At 37.4% G+C, this 15,531-nt stretch overlaps 1 protein-coding gene across 1 annotated transcript in view; it reads right to left on the reverse strand.

Annotated features, from left to right (window-relative positions):
* Positions 1-1,163: 1,163 nt before the first annotated feature.
* Positions 1,164-15,531, reverse strand: part of dmpd (F-box protein dmpd) — a 35,872-nt gene continuing 21,504 nt past the window's right edge. Inside the window, exons 4-8 of the mRNA XM_071660476.1 lie at positions 14,955-15,203; positions 13,916-14,111; positions 12,089-12,227; positions 11,206-11,362; positions 1,164-8,087 (exon numbers count right to left, since the gene is read on the reverse strand). Coding sequence (XP_071516577.1) covers positions 7,209-8,087; positions 11,206-11,362; positions 12,089-12,227; positions 13,916-14,111; positions 14,955-15,203 — 1,620 coding nt within the window. The 3' untranslated portion in view covers positions 1,164-7,208. The remainder of the gene's footprint in view (positions 8,088-11,205; positions 11,363-12,088; positions 12,228-13,915; positions 14,112-14,954; positions 15,204-15,531) is intronic.

The raw sequence follows: 15,531 nt of genomic DNA on the forward strand, positions 1-15,531 counted from the left end.
TGATTCCTTATACATCCTATCTCTACAAATCTTAATACCTCACATTCACAGACCTTTTCCTTTTCACTGCAATCTTGCCATAATTTCTTCACTGCTGTTGATTATATTCTTTAAAATGATCTTATCTATGGTAAAAGTATTGAGCTGATCAATTTATTTATTTATTCATTTTGCTTTGTCGCTGTCTCCCGCGTTAGCGAGGTAGCGCAAGGAAACAGACGAAAGAATGGCCCAACCCACCCACATACACATGTATATACATACACATCCACACACGCAAATATACATACCTATACATCTCAACGTATACATATATATATATACACACATATACATATATACATATGTACATAATTCATAGTCTGCCTTTATTCATTCCCATCACCACCTCGCCACACATGAAATAACAACCCCCTCCCCCCTCTTGTGTGCGAGGTAGTGCTAGGAAAAGACAACAAAGGCCCCATTCATTCACACTCAGTCTCTAGCTGTCATGTAATAATGCACCGAAACCACAGCTCCCTTTCCACATCCAGGCCCCACAGAACTTTCCATGGTTTACCCCAGACGCTTCACATGCCCTGGTTCAATCCATTGGTAACAAAATCAAGATTCAATAGTTTACATAAGTGAGGCTGAACCACTCCTTCCAGCAACACTGTTTCACCTAGTGGCTGATATTCTCAATTTTTCCTTCTTAAAATCTCAATTCACTCTCTTTTTTAAACTGCTTTCATTCTGGCCTCCATTTATGCATCCATGCAGAAACTATTAACATTTAAACCATGTGACCTCAGTGTCCCGTCCACCACACCCTACTTCACAGTACAATGTGACTGCTTTCTCAAGAGGTAATTGCAGGTTATATATTCAGTCTATTCATCCCTTCTGACATTTGCAGTAAAAGTAGTTTCAGCTGATGCCAAGATGCCTGGAAGAAAAGAAGTCTCAAAAATATTTTCTTGATTTACATTTAACATCAAAATTATGGCACAAGACAAGGCATAAGGGTTGTGGGGCTGTTAATCTAAAGTAAAAGGCTTTTTTTAAGCCTTCAACTTCGGTTAAGCTGAAATCATTTCCTTTACAGTGTGAGCAAAAGCTTGTATTAAAAAACATTCCACCTGAATATCAAACAATTCAAATGAACAAACACAGTGAAGTTTCAGTAACATAGTTTTATTTTGAAGTCACATTACACTGTGGGGTCACCAGCATTTGGACACATTATTGTTCTACTTAAGAAAGATTGTACTCTATAAATCATATATAATATCTGACATTAAATATACAGCCATTTCAGGCATTCACGCACTCAGTAGGTCAATGTCATCATTCTATCACACTGCATCAAAACAAAAACTTTAATGTACACACAAAAATGACACACACAGCTATGTACAAGAGCAAACAATTATGCTCTGATTTAAGCAATACAAATTCACTATCAGCATCTCTTTAAAAGAGATTCCATATCAACAGGATTCAAAGTAAAATTCTAAAGAATGAGACTAACAAACACAATATTTGGGCTAAAGCTTAACAAGAACTTTAATTCTCATTTCAAATTATGACACAAAAAAACCATGGACTAGAACATCCAAAGAAAGTACTACAATTATAAAAAAAATTCCTAAAAATAATATAAACATCGTCAGATAGCAAATGATCCTTCACGATTAAGAAGTAGTGTGTGCTCATGGCTGTATCAGTTGGAAAGTTAACCCAAGGATAACAATGATGCAGATTTGCTTGCACCTAAAGCACTAATTCTGGGACTTAGGGGTAATGTAATATGAGGTTTTTCACCTCAATAGGAAAGCCCCTTAAGAGCAATAAGTATTACTCCCGGCACCTTTTTGATAAACCATGAGGAATCCTTGAATGTGAAAGACTGGGGGGTTACACTTAAAGTTTGTACTATACCTGTTTGCTAGTTCTTGTAACTTGAGTTTCCATTCTGAGATGCAAGGCAGGTTTTCTTAGTTTTAAGAAAATATCCAAATTACTGTACATGTTATCACTAGATAAGCTTCAAAATATGCAATCCCAGTGTTAATATTTAATAATCTGTTAAGGAAATAGAAATGTGTTGGCATAGTAAAATATGTGCTTATGTGTGGTACATGATCAAGTAACCTCAACATGTGGGCACTTAACAGTAATAGTGGATAGGCAAGGAATATGGTTTTGTGCATAAAAGCATGTGATAACTAGAATAGTACTTACGCAAATGCAACTTCACATCAAATTTTCACTTCTCTTTACGTAATAGTGCTTCATGCCTCTCAGTTGAGATAACTTGATGCCTCTTATACTAAACTATGCTATAAAATTTTCAAACACATTTCATCATGGTCAATGCATTAGATTTCCCATGAGCCAAGACCACTCTTAGCATTTCTATTATAGGTATGGATAATGTGCTTCCACACAAACCAATGCCAGTAGTGTTGCATTTCAAATTACTGGTAACAGAAATGGATCAAGAAAGCCTTTTACATTAACGCTACACTTGTTTGTGAGGCCATTTCCTACTGTACATCAGCATGTACTGTGTGTTCCAGCAGCACCTCAGCAGTGTGACAGCGCTTGCCCATCTCTTACTGAGATGACTATCAGACATGGGAGCAGCCCAGCTATTATTGCCAGGTGGAGTATCTAACTTTCCATCAACCTCTTACTTTGTGCTGAGATAAATTTCATGTACAGCATTAAGCTCCACCAAGGCACCATAAACAGCCTATACTATTGTCATCTGCTAGAATAAACATGCACTTTAAATATTCTGTTCTTTTGCTATGGAACTTAAAATAGTCACACTCATTTATTCAGACCACTACAATGCTTACTCTGCATTTCAAATCACTATAAAGACTGCTGTTTCTCCCACATAAATTCCTGTGTACAAATTACCCAAAACTATACCACATACCTTGGATTATCTAAATATCAGCAAATTCTGCTTGTTTAAGGCTGTTAGCTTCACAGAACTTAACTTGGGTGGACTTCCACAGAAGTACTGTACCTCAATCTACAACTTTCAACCATGACAAAGTTGCAATGCACAGAACTCATATGAATTACTGCACCTTACCAGCATTAGCACAGTACCACAGATCCCTTTCTTGTTCAATTAAAAGTCTCTGATGACAAAAATCTGAGCAGCAGTAACACCACAACATGTTGTACACTCATACACTAACACATATCTGGAAAATCATGTAAAATGAGAGAACTATATATAATGTACTGATATAAAATAATAGCCTGTAAAAAAATGTAATACAATCAAATTAGTAATAAACTTCTAAGAAAAAGCTAACTTTTAAGTCAAAACCACTGCAAATTTTGAAGATGTTTTCTATTATATGTGGTAGCATGATCCTGTTCAAATTTCTTCAGCAGTACCAAAAGTACCAAACAGTTATATGCATGTACGCCAGAATGTGCTCTAGTGAATGAATTAATCACACATCTGATATATCTATGAATATTTGAGTTCTGCCAGTTAGAAGTATTTCTTGGAACAATCTTTCTACATTTACTCTTATCAAACATCTATACAATACTCTCATTTTCTGAGGATTTTGAAAAACAACTGTTTGAAGACAGAGAAATTACAATTGCTTCTATTGCCAATTAGTTCTAATATACTTTGGTTTGATTATTTAACTAGGAAGGTAACTGACAACTGATCCTTATAACTGCTTCCTTGCCAATGCGTCATATATATTTATTGATAAAACTATACCGATAAAAAACTGTGCCATGGTCTGTACCACCTAAAGTTTCTGGTCTTCCAGCAAAACTGCTGAATCTTCACATTTAGATGAGCGTGAAATCAATGCAAATTATGGAAGGATAACTGCAAAAATCTAACTTTGCCATTTACTATATGACACAGGTGTGGCTCTCTCTGATAGTTTGGGACTGCCTCGCATCCAAAAGTAACATGAATTCTGACTTTCCTGTTCTGGATTCTTATTACCTCTGACAGTTACTCATATACGACTGGCCAAGCACAACTCTCCTCTTGTAGGTTTTTGCTAATTCTCATATATCTATACAGTATATAGTTTCATATATTACATACACTATGTACAGGATCAATGCCTACAACTGATAAAACCTGGAGTTTTGGTTGCAGCACAAAATCACAACTACATCGGCCTCGTATCCCCACGTCTTTTTATAGTCTTTATATGAAAAATAACGAGGTAATGACCAACCTTGGGTCTCATGCATAACTGATATATGAAATACCTTGTGTTTTCCACACAAAACACACATCAGTTTTTTCTCGTCATTATCACAAATAATAACATTAATTCTTTGTGTATAATATGTGCTTATTTTACCCAATCTCGAATTTAACATAATGAGCTGTGCTTCACACAGTGAATAAGCTGAGGAGTTAATGAGAAGACATGCATCATTTAGTTTCTAAACTTTTACAACTTCAATGCTTTGTCTTCATTCAACCTAGTAACACTGTGTTGGTAGTGTAAAGTTTGTGTAGCTTGAAAGAAAGCATAATTGGTGTGGTAACACTTTGTACAATGTCAGTAACATGTGGTGCTGATAATGCTATTACAGTATGTAATGCAAACAACATTACCAGAGAAAGTGCTGTGAACAGCAGCGCTAGTGGGTAATGCTGAAAATACTGCCATACTGCTGACAGCATTATTAGTAGTTATAGTGCTTACAGCACTACCAGAATGTTGACAATACCATCCAATGGGTGTGATGTTATCAATACTAACCATGTACTGCTGCCAACATTATCTCTGTAATGTTAGAAACACTACAAGTGTGTTGCTGACAGCATTAGCAATGCAATATGCTATGTACCAAGTAATGCTGACAACACTATCCCAGTGTGTGATGCTGACAACAAAGCCCATGTAATGCTGACAAGACTACCTGTGGAATACTGACACCACTACCAGGTTGATTCTGGTATCACTAAAAGTGAAGCTCACAAAATACCTGTAAGACGCTGAAAACACTACCTATGTAATGCTGACAAAACTACTTGTATAATGCTGATATCAATACAAATGTTAAGCTTACAACATTACCAGAGTAAGATGCTGACAACATTAACAAGTGTATGATGCTGACATTAATAACATAGTGTGTCACTAACACCACCAAAGTACATGATCCTGACAATGTAATCTGTGTTGGTTACTGACAACAATACAAGTATATCATGCTGAGAACACTGATAGTGTGTTGTAATGATAGCATTACCACAATGTGGTACAGACAATACAACTATATCATGGGTATGATGCTAATGCCACTCATACAGTAAGCGATGTCAACAACTACCACATTTCGTGATACTGACACCACTAATACTGAGTATGGCATTATACCAACACTAATGCATTACACTGGGCTGACAACAGTGTTTGTGTGAGGTGCTAATGCTACAACCACAGTGGAAGGTGATGAGAAGTATCAGCATTACTTCACAATTTCAATCATCCCCTCATTAAATCATGATCTGCAATTTTAATGTTACACTGAAATTTATGTGATGCAACATTTATAGTCCTGTGTGTGTCATTATCCCATTATACACCTTTTCTGATGCCTGTAAGTCTTTGATTATGAAAAACCAATGTTATCTTAAGAAACCCATCTTTCTGCTGAAACCACATTAGCTACAGTTGCTAATCAAAATACAAAGTTGAAAAAAAAGTGGCAGTTCTATAGTTTTGTTAATGTAGTACTGTATATTGGGACCACACTGACATGATGGCTAGGATCAATCATCCTGAACTATGTTATCAGGAGCCATCTGGTTCAATGGCCACAAATAATAATTTTGGATGACTCTCAAGCCATAGTAGTGTAATGAACCAAATACACATCACAGAAAATTTCATGTTCTATATATCAATACTGGTATAAAAAACCTAGCAAAGTATTTCTTAGCAATCCTATCTTAGTCAGAAGTGATACAATAGTTATGTGCTGTCACTGTCAACCTTAAGGTCATAGTCAGGATGTATCCTCTTTTACCTGAATGACACAAGTGAAACGTCAAGACTGTCTTTCATGACTATGATTTCTCTTTTGTTATATAATGGCGATAACCTCATATCTTTGATGGAAGGTATGGGGAAAGCGATGCAAAATATTTATCATGTTAATGTAAGAGAGTTTTGAGTATGTAGACTGGCTACAAATAAGCTATAAATCAACTATATTGTGCCCAGTATGAGCCTTAACTGAGATGCTATAATATTTCCCAGGAAAAACCCTCTGCCTAGCAGACCAATTCTTCAAATCACACACCTACTCAGAGTCCAACCAAGATGCAACACAGGGTTTGAGAACTCATTTTACTTGGCATTTAGCAGATTCCTGAACCTCATCCTAAGTACTAACATAAGTTGGCCTTTGACACCCAGGTCCAGTCTACCACTAAAGGCTGTGTTATCACAAAGTCTTTAAACAAACAGCTGAGTAAATTTGTTATGTTTTTCATGCAGCTGTTACTTTTGATTAGGATATTTTTTCAGTATTAAGTCCATAGTTGAAAGAAAAGAAACATATGACTAACACAATATGAACTCAACAGATAAGAATAAAATTACAACAACATTTCTTCAATAACAATGAATTCCAAAACTACGGCAAAAACATAAAATCAATCTTATTCACTTAGTATCACTAACTAAATATTATCATGCAATGGCAGGCATAGTCATATCTCAAACGCCCTCCTGGTCATATCAATAAATTCATGCTGTCACTATGAAAAACGAAAAGGTTTGATAGTGCATACTTCCATACAAATTTTACTCAACAGACTAGCAGCCTTTCAGTCAGCCTTAAGAGGAACTTTCTAAATTTCACTAAATTGGGGATTGGGCCTCAAAGAATATAACCTCAATGACCCTATCTTGGTGACTAAAAGGGGTTCAGGCTGGACAAGAACCCAAACTTCATAAGACCAAACTCTCACTGCAGGTGCATTTAAAGTTGGGCACAAGCAGTGTGTCTGTATCTGCCTTCAACTGGTTTCTATGCACTTGTTCTACCCACTGTAGATAAAAAAAAAAAGACAGACGATGGTAACAGAGTAGGATACAATATTCTTAACTCCTTCAGAACTTCTACTGATAGTTTGTTTAACTATGTTAACCAAAATTCACATTACAGTATTATATAAAATTAGATCACTACAGAACGTCTAACTTAATTCTCTTCCTTTCCTTAACCCTGCGGCCAACAGTGTCATCACTGATATCACAGTTATCACTGTCCTCATCACTGGAACGACGTTTAAGACCACCACTTTCTGTAACTTCATCTAAGTAATGCTTATAAGAGGAGTACAACACGTCGGGATACCACCGAAGTTCTGAGTCCTGAGAAGCGACACACGCATGGAAGGCAGAGTAAGGTTGTGAAGCCGTGACAGGCGAAGATTGTTTGAGGGCAGGAGAAGCAGACAAGGTAACAGTGTCAGTTCGGGTACAAGGAACAGACAACACACATGGAGCAGTCACTGGTTGAGAAGTACTTAATGCAGGCTGAGATCCTGCTGCAGGCTGTGAGACAGACACTGAATGATTGACAACTGACGATTGATAAATAACTGGAGAGGATGTGGTCCCACTTTGGGAAGCAGCTACACTGCAAGAGGCAACTGTGGCTTGGGAAGAAGAGAGGTTTTGAGGAGGAAACTGGGATTGTGACACAGCAATTTGTGTTTTGTGGAAAGGCTCTGTTACTGGTCTAGTGTGGCTGGGAAGGTCTAAGTCAAAAACTCGCTCAAGATTCCGTACAGAACCCCCAACCGCATGCCATCTGTCACGCCCCTCATCTCGAGCAAGAAGTACACCTGGAGGACTACCCTTCTCCACACTCTCTGGGACAGCAGCTGCTGTTAGGGGAACATAAACCACAGCCTCATCTCCACCCTGCATCAAGACACCAGCCTGCAGTGGTTGGCCTGACCCTTCACCCACTGACTGGCCACAACTGTAGCACAAAAGGGGATGTGCTGGGGATTTGGATCTCCAGTATTGCAGCTCAGTTTTGCACTTGTTCAGTTCCTGAAAGTAAAGGTTAACTGTTAAAAAAAAAAACCCATAATGTTCATCATTATATGAGCAGGAAAATGAACAAATTCTTATCTGAAAGGGTACATAGAACATTTAACATCACACAAATGCCACACAATTCTGACTTTTTTCTAAACAGGAGATGACATGGTAAAGTCAAAAATATGTCCTTATCATGGCAATCTTGGATGAAAGGAAAAATAAGGAGTATGAAAAAAGAACATGGAAAACAATAACCCTTAAACAGCAGCTAACAGCAGTTGATTTATTTGAGAACAGCAGCCAACAACAATTATGTGTTAACTTTTCCCACCTCTGTTTCAATATCCAGCTGATTATACCAATAGTAGCCAACAGAGGTCTTTTCCATCAATAGGAAGGTGCGGGAAAAAATTCTGCTATCCTCAGAACCCCTACAACCAACATTTAAAGTGCATGGTCGTCCACCTGAAGGTCATGTGTACACGGTGACCCTGTGAAAAATACATAGACTACTGGATGACTTGTCGTCCACCTGAAGGTCATGTGTACACAGTGACCCTGTGGAAAATACATAGACTAGTGATTGACTTTAGTTATTATGAGAAACAACTAGGATATGTATCAGCTGACATGGAAAGTGAAGATGAATAACATGAGAAATAAGAAGAAACATGTATCTTGTAGTCATTTTAGAAAGGATTATGTAAGTAGGAAGGCAGCCTGCAAGGGAAGCATTCCCAGTGAACTCGCATTTGTGAAAGAAATTACGAAATGATTGCTACTAATTTACTCTTTTTGTAATCTAAGGGTAATGCGGGACTCTAATAAGGCATGATAAGTAATGAGCAATATTATTTCTAATGAAAACATTATCCAATATCCTCCCTGTACTAACTGCCACTTGAACTCACACTTAGCTGTAGCATGAAAGGTTCATTCTACTTAAATCCATCATGTTCATCTCCAACACTGTCCCTGAGTATGAAATCAGAGTAGTGTGTTCAGTATAATGAATATGAAAAATCCTTCAACAGCTTCCCTACACTTGTCAACCAATCTCCTTCACCCTAGTTATTAGTGAAAGGTGTATTATTTCTAAATATATTCAAGTCATTTACCTGCACCTGTGTCTGAAATTACAGTAAAGTTGGAAAAAGCTTCATCAGAAACAGAGAATCATCATGAAGTCTTCTGGTAGTAGCACGAGCAGTCAAACATATTATTCACAACCTCTGCATATACTCATTAATCATCAGAGAAAGCAAACATCAAGGTACTATTATACCTTTCTGTGTAATTTCTGTTAGTTTTGAATGTTCATTTTCCTCTTCACAGAGTAATTCCTTTTTTCATTTCCATCTTGCAGACTGTATGATGAAGTTTTTGGACCATGCCTGTCATTCAAGGGTTTATTTGAGTTCCTCAGATGTATATAGATCTGACTCTAATAGAGGAAGGGTAAAGGAAGAGGTTAAACACACACAGTAAGAATAATAGCTCTGCTATTCAAGTAAAATTGTCATAATGATCAATCTTTGTGTTGTTGATCTTCATACAGAAACTATAGAAGCCATTTGCATGCCTCATGTTCAAGCCTTAGTGGCTCAGACTAATGCAGACAACTTATGAGAGCAAATGGCAGAAACAGTAACTGTAGAACAGAGTTGGTAGATATCATGGCTATATTTCCCATTCTATTTGTGCGGGGACCAGCCATATGGGGAGTGGCCATTAAGTCACCACCTTTCCTTAAATAATGAAGCAGCAGAATTCTCTTCCTTCTTTCATCTGTCCCTCTTCCATAACATACTAAAAAAATAAGTGACCTCTGATCTGAGTGGATCTAAAAAGGGAGAGAAAGAGTTAGAGTCAGCGAATATCACAACAAAGATGTGTACTGAGATATGCATTACCCATAGTGCCTGAATTAGGACCATCAAGAAGACCATTCTTTAGATGTATATATACTGTAACAAAATCAGAGCCTCCTATCCAAAATAAAGCACCAAAGACCATTCCATGGCTTCCATTGATGGCTTCACATGCCCTGGTTCAGCCCATTGACAGCACATCAACCCATGTACCACAATGCTCTGTGATTTGTTCTATCCTATCGCCGCCTCTTACCCTGCTAAATGTTCAGACCATGATAACTCACGAGCCTCTTTTGCTACATCCCTCCATTTCCTTCTTTGGTCTTCCATTTGCTCTCTCCACTTCTTGTATGAATACCCTCTTAGTCTCTCATTGCTCATCGTCACCAAATGTCCACATCATTTCAGCATATTCTGGTCATTTTCTCAATCATACTCCACTTACTACCACACCTTTCCCTTCCCGTCATTCCTTCTGCGATCAACCTGCATCACATTTCATTGAAGCAATTCATTTCCTACATGTCCACCCTCTTTTGCATTCAGGGCCCAAGATCAAAGTCTAAACAACTCTGACAGGACTACTGTACCTTCAAATATGCCCTTCTTATGCTAAAAGACATCTGGTCTTTCTTTCCACACACGCCTCTCCAAGCCTACGACTATCAATTTGCATAGTTTCATCTCCTGATCAGTCTACCCCATGGTATCTAAAGTATTCCACTTACTACAAATTCTGAATTACTCTCAAACCATCCTGTCTCATCTTATTCCTGCACCTCATCACCTTACTTTTGTTAAGATTCACTTTTAACTTTATCCTTTCGCACCCTCTCTCCAACTCCAATGCCTGCTTCCTAAGTTTCTCACCTGCAGACAGCAAATGATTCACTTCCCAGGTACTCCAACCCAAATATGCTGCAGAAGACTTGTCCCTCTCTCTGAAACCCTTGCTTTACCTCTTTCACCATCATGTCCATAAATAACATTAATTAACCATGATGACATCACACATCTATGATGCAGACACTCTTCACCAAGAACCACCTCTTCTCTTCCCTTCCTGCTCACACATATTCCTTGCTGTCCAGGTAAAACCTCCAAGCTATATCAAATCATGTATTTAATATAAACATTACAAGAAAAATTCCAAGACCAGAAACATGACTAACACTTTAGTTATGAAAATACACGAAATTTAAGACTTGAATGTTAGAGAATAGAACAGTAATGATGTAATGAAAAAAACTAACCTGAAGTACAGTGCTGAATTTGCGTGATGATTCCTCGAACTTCTTATCATACTCATCCATGCGTGATGCATATTCCAACATCTGTTTGTGTTGGTCAGCTAACTTGCTTTTACAACCCTTTAATTCACGCTTCAGAGCAACCAATTGTGTGTTATACCTGTAAAGAATAATGCCGACATGTCAGCTCAGATAAATCCCATACAGTACACATATACAATCTATTATCTTGGGAAAAAATAAAAAAAAACATATACTGTGGAGTTGTGATTCCCACCATCCCTTAAAAAGAAAAATCTATCATCCTTAAGGCAAATGGGTTAAATGAGACTAAAATCTCCATTCCATTACCTATCTGTCTGACATCACACACTACGATGGTTGGTCAGGTGAGAACCATCATCTTCATTGACACATTCAACACTTAAACTGTTTCCACTTCAACTGTTTCCATTTAATTCCTCTAACATCATCTGAAATAATCCTTACCCTAATCAATTCTTTCCTTGTTTCTACCTAATGCAGTCAACTTTTCTTCCTTGTACCTTCAAATCTATTATTTTTCTTGAACAACCCATTGTCTGCCATGCATTACTCTTCACCCTTACTATTCTGCAAAAAATTTCATCTATGTACCTTTCTAATGATTTTTCACACCTATCCTTTTCATATTTTCATCTTTATTTATTCTATCTATATCTACATTTCAAACCTCACAACTTCAAATGACAACATGTACACTAAATGGCAGTTTGGTGTGATGTAAACAGCCAGATAGCTAAAGATATTATGGGGGTATGATCTTAAACAGTGAAGGTCACTAGGTACAAATCATTAGTCACAACAACACTAGATAACATCATTATGCTTGATCCAAAATAATCACCTCCTCATTCCTTGACGGATGCGCCTGATCCTCTTACGTAAGACCATGTTTGATGGAGGAAGAGGGTCTCGCTCAGGTAATTCATCTTCTGGCTCAGACACCTGTCCACTACCACTGGTAGATCGTACACTGCATCCTTCTGCAACCCCAAAAATCAATAGGTGTTGAATATAAATGGGGAAAAGGAATTCCTGATGGACTTCAACAAGGAGAAATCTGAAAATATTTTACAAATTGATTAACAGTGTATCAGCACCTTTGTACAAAGGCTCAATAGGGGGGTTGTAAGCAAACAATATATCGAAGATTTTGGAATTACTGCAAATGTAAAACTTGAATTCAAGGAACATATTAAAAAAGTGCATTTAAGCCAATTAATAAGTAGTATGACAATAAGAAATTTTACAAGAAAAGGTGGATTATGAAACTGTTCTACATACATAACAAAAGAATAGTATATTACTGTATTGTGTTGTCAACAGTTACAAAAATGGAAATAAACAAATAAGAAAGAATATTGAAACACTTCAAAAACAAGACAGATGGACTGGAGCACATAAACTGTCATGAAAGGCTGAAAGAGCTTAAACTATACAATCTAAAGAAAAGCGGGGAGGGATTACATTATAATACATGCTTGCCTCTCAGAACAAGGACAATGCAAAAAGAACAAAACATGAGTTGTTCCTGGGAACACACAGAAAAGATACTAAACAAAAATGTGTTAATCTCCAGTTGACAAACTTGAATGATCATACAAGGCAGTTCTGGAAAAATTATGAAATATGACTTGAGTGACTAAAGGAACAATCAAAGGGCTAGACTCACGGCTGAAGTCAGTCCCAGATGACCGGGATGAAGCTTATATCAAAGGAGTGGCAGCCAAGGGAAACAATAGTATCCAGCAAGAAAGATGCAAGATGAATGCCATGGGCTTGCCCTGCCTTCTAGCAAATTCTCACTGTAGGTATTTCCCCCTCATTTCTGACATTTTTTGACTTTCTTTGCTCATCCACTCCGTATGTCCATAACACTTAAGCACACTCTGACTGATCTCTCTATTACACTCAACTTATAACTACACTTCTTTCTTACACTGCCAATACTTACACAATCAACTACCAAGTCGTTCTCAAAAGCTCATTTCCAACAAGTCCATCCTCTTCACTTCTTTTGCATTTAGGGCCAAAGCCTCATATCCATACAATATTGTTAAGACTATCAAACATTCAAGTATACCAAATTTGGTCCAAAAAGATATTACCTGTCCTTTCCACAATCTCTTCAATGCACCCAGGGTTTTAGTTCCCTCTCTTATTTAAGCTAATCATCCACACACTTAAAAGTCGTACTTAAAGCAGAAATGTTAATAAAGATAAAATTCTTCCCATAAAGATGACAGCAGTTTTAATATATTCCATTAAACTAATCCTCAGACTTTACAAAACTATCTTAAAACAGCAGTGCTACCAATGTTTGTCAGTTAAGAATAAAGTTAACAAACAATTCAAAATGTGATGATTATGTGCATTATTCAATGACTACGTATAACTCAGCCTCTTTTAACACAAAAAGTTAATGAGTACTTGATCTTTCACTTCAGCTGCAATGTATGTATATGTCGGGGATAACAATAACATAGTGACTGCATTCATTTTCTAAGGATGAAACTAGCTGGATTGAGTTATCTGGAGATAAACATATTGTACTGAAGTGGTTTTACCTTATGTTGTTCTCTCTAGGTGTACTTGCAGATGAAAAAAGAAGAGTGTACATTCCTAAACCTAAATGAGAGTAGAAATATCAAACCATATAAACTATAAATACCAGAGAATCTTGTAGTGATGTCCAAGAACTCAGATCCAAAGTAAGTGATTTCTGGGAGGCGAGGTTCAATATGTTCCTTAAAGTACTCCATGGCCATGGTGGAAAGGTCATACAATTCATCTGTCACCTTATATGCTCGGCCTAAGTTAGGAGTCTTCTTGATGTATGATAAGATGTGATACACCTCATCTAAAATCTGTTAAAAATATATCATATGTAAAATATGACCACTTAGACCAGTATCATCAAAATACTAGCCAAAAATTATCAATTATCAACAAATGAAGGATGTCTGGACCATTCTGATGATTCACAGTACATTAGGGATACTGGGGAAGCAAAAACATCAAATATGAGATGTGATAGAAAACACACAGCGTGAATATATGAAAATTAATCAGTAGAAATTAAACTGATGTGACAAGTGAATTTTGGTGAGATGAGATCATATTTGTTAAAACTTGCTAAGCAACACGTATAATTGTGCATGTGTACTTTTGTGCCTTTTGAATACAAAATGTGGGCATGTTCCAAAACAATGGATAAATGTAATGACAACTGGACTGTAAGCCTGTTAAGTGTTTAGGTGGACATACCTCAAGGTCTTGGGAGCATTCATCCCCTCATGTGCCTAAGTGTTAAGGCTGTTGTTTTGTGCTTGTTGGGACATTACAGTGTGTACATGCTCTGTCAATGTCTATTTTGTTAGGGGAAGGGGATATGAAGTGTATGCTGTTGAAGTGTGAAGCAGAAGTAAGCATTTAATTTCTACCTGGGTGTTGGGGTTGGTCATGAATCAGTTTGGATGGTAAGAGTCTACTACTTTTGCATACCTGTTTGTTGTTTCTTGCCTGAACAAGGTAATGTCATGAAAAGACAACAGGGCCTTGGCAGAAAATACCTAGCCTGGCTCCCTCCCCACCTTTTTTTGGGGGAAAATGATAATACTGGAGTGGAATATTTCCAGCTCCCCAACTCACTATATACATTCTATCTACCCTTTCCAGAAATCAGTAAAACTCCTCCAATACTGACTTACATCTCCAGCAAAGAAGCAGCAATGTTTGCGTTCGATGTGTTTTCCAAAGGACATTTGGAGGAGTGTGAGCCGCATGTGCAACGTTTCAACAATGTCTGATTCCCGAGCTAATGGATGCTTGCGACGTGCAGATTCCCTCCGGGGCATCTGTCCTTTGATGGCCTGGAATCTCTGCAGCATTTGATTTTGAAGGCGTTGGAAAGATGCATTCAAGATGTTTGATCCAATCTGTTCAAACCTCTTACAAGTCTGCAAAAAAATGCCATAGGTGTTACCACAATTACAAACTAAATATAACAATACTATGACCTTATAATGGTGACCAATTGTTACTAGACTCTGCATGCAGTTGGCTTGCAAGCAAAAAGTCACCTTCAACAAGGGTGTATCAATGTCAATAGACTACAAGAACAATGTTGTTAAGGACCTTCTCTCTATGGGAGAGTACAATCTCTCTGCTCAAGTGGAATGTGCCTCATAAATGTAGGAACCCCATAAAAAGGGTCCTTGGAAGGTAGTATAATACTACTATGTATTCCAATATTTTTGCAATTAACTACATCTGAACAAAATTCTC

The sequence above is a fragment of the Panulirus ornatus genome, chromosome 5, assembly GCF_036320965.1.
Source record: "Panulirus ornatus isolate Po-2019 chromosome 5, ASM3632096v1, whole genome shotgun sequence".
Classification (NCBI taxonomy): domain Eukaryota; kingdom Metazoa; phylum Arthropoda; class Malacostraca; order Decapoda; family Palinuridae; genus Panulirus; species Panulirus ornatus.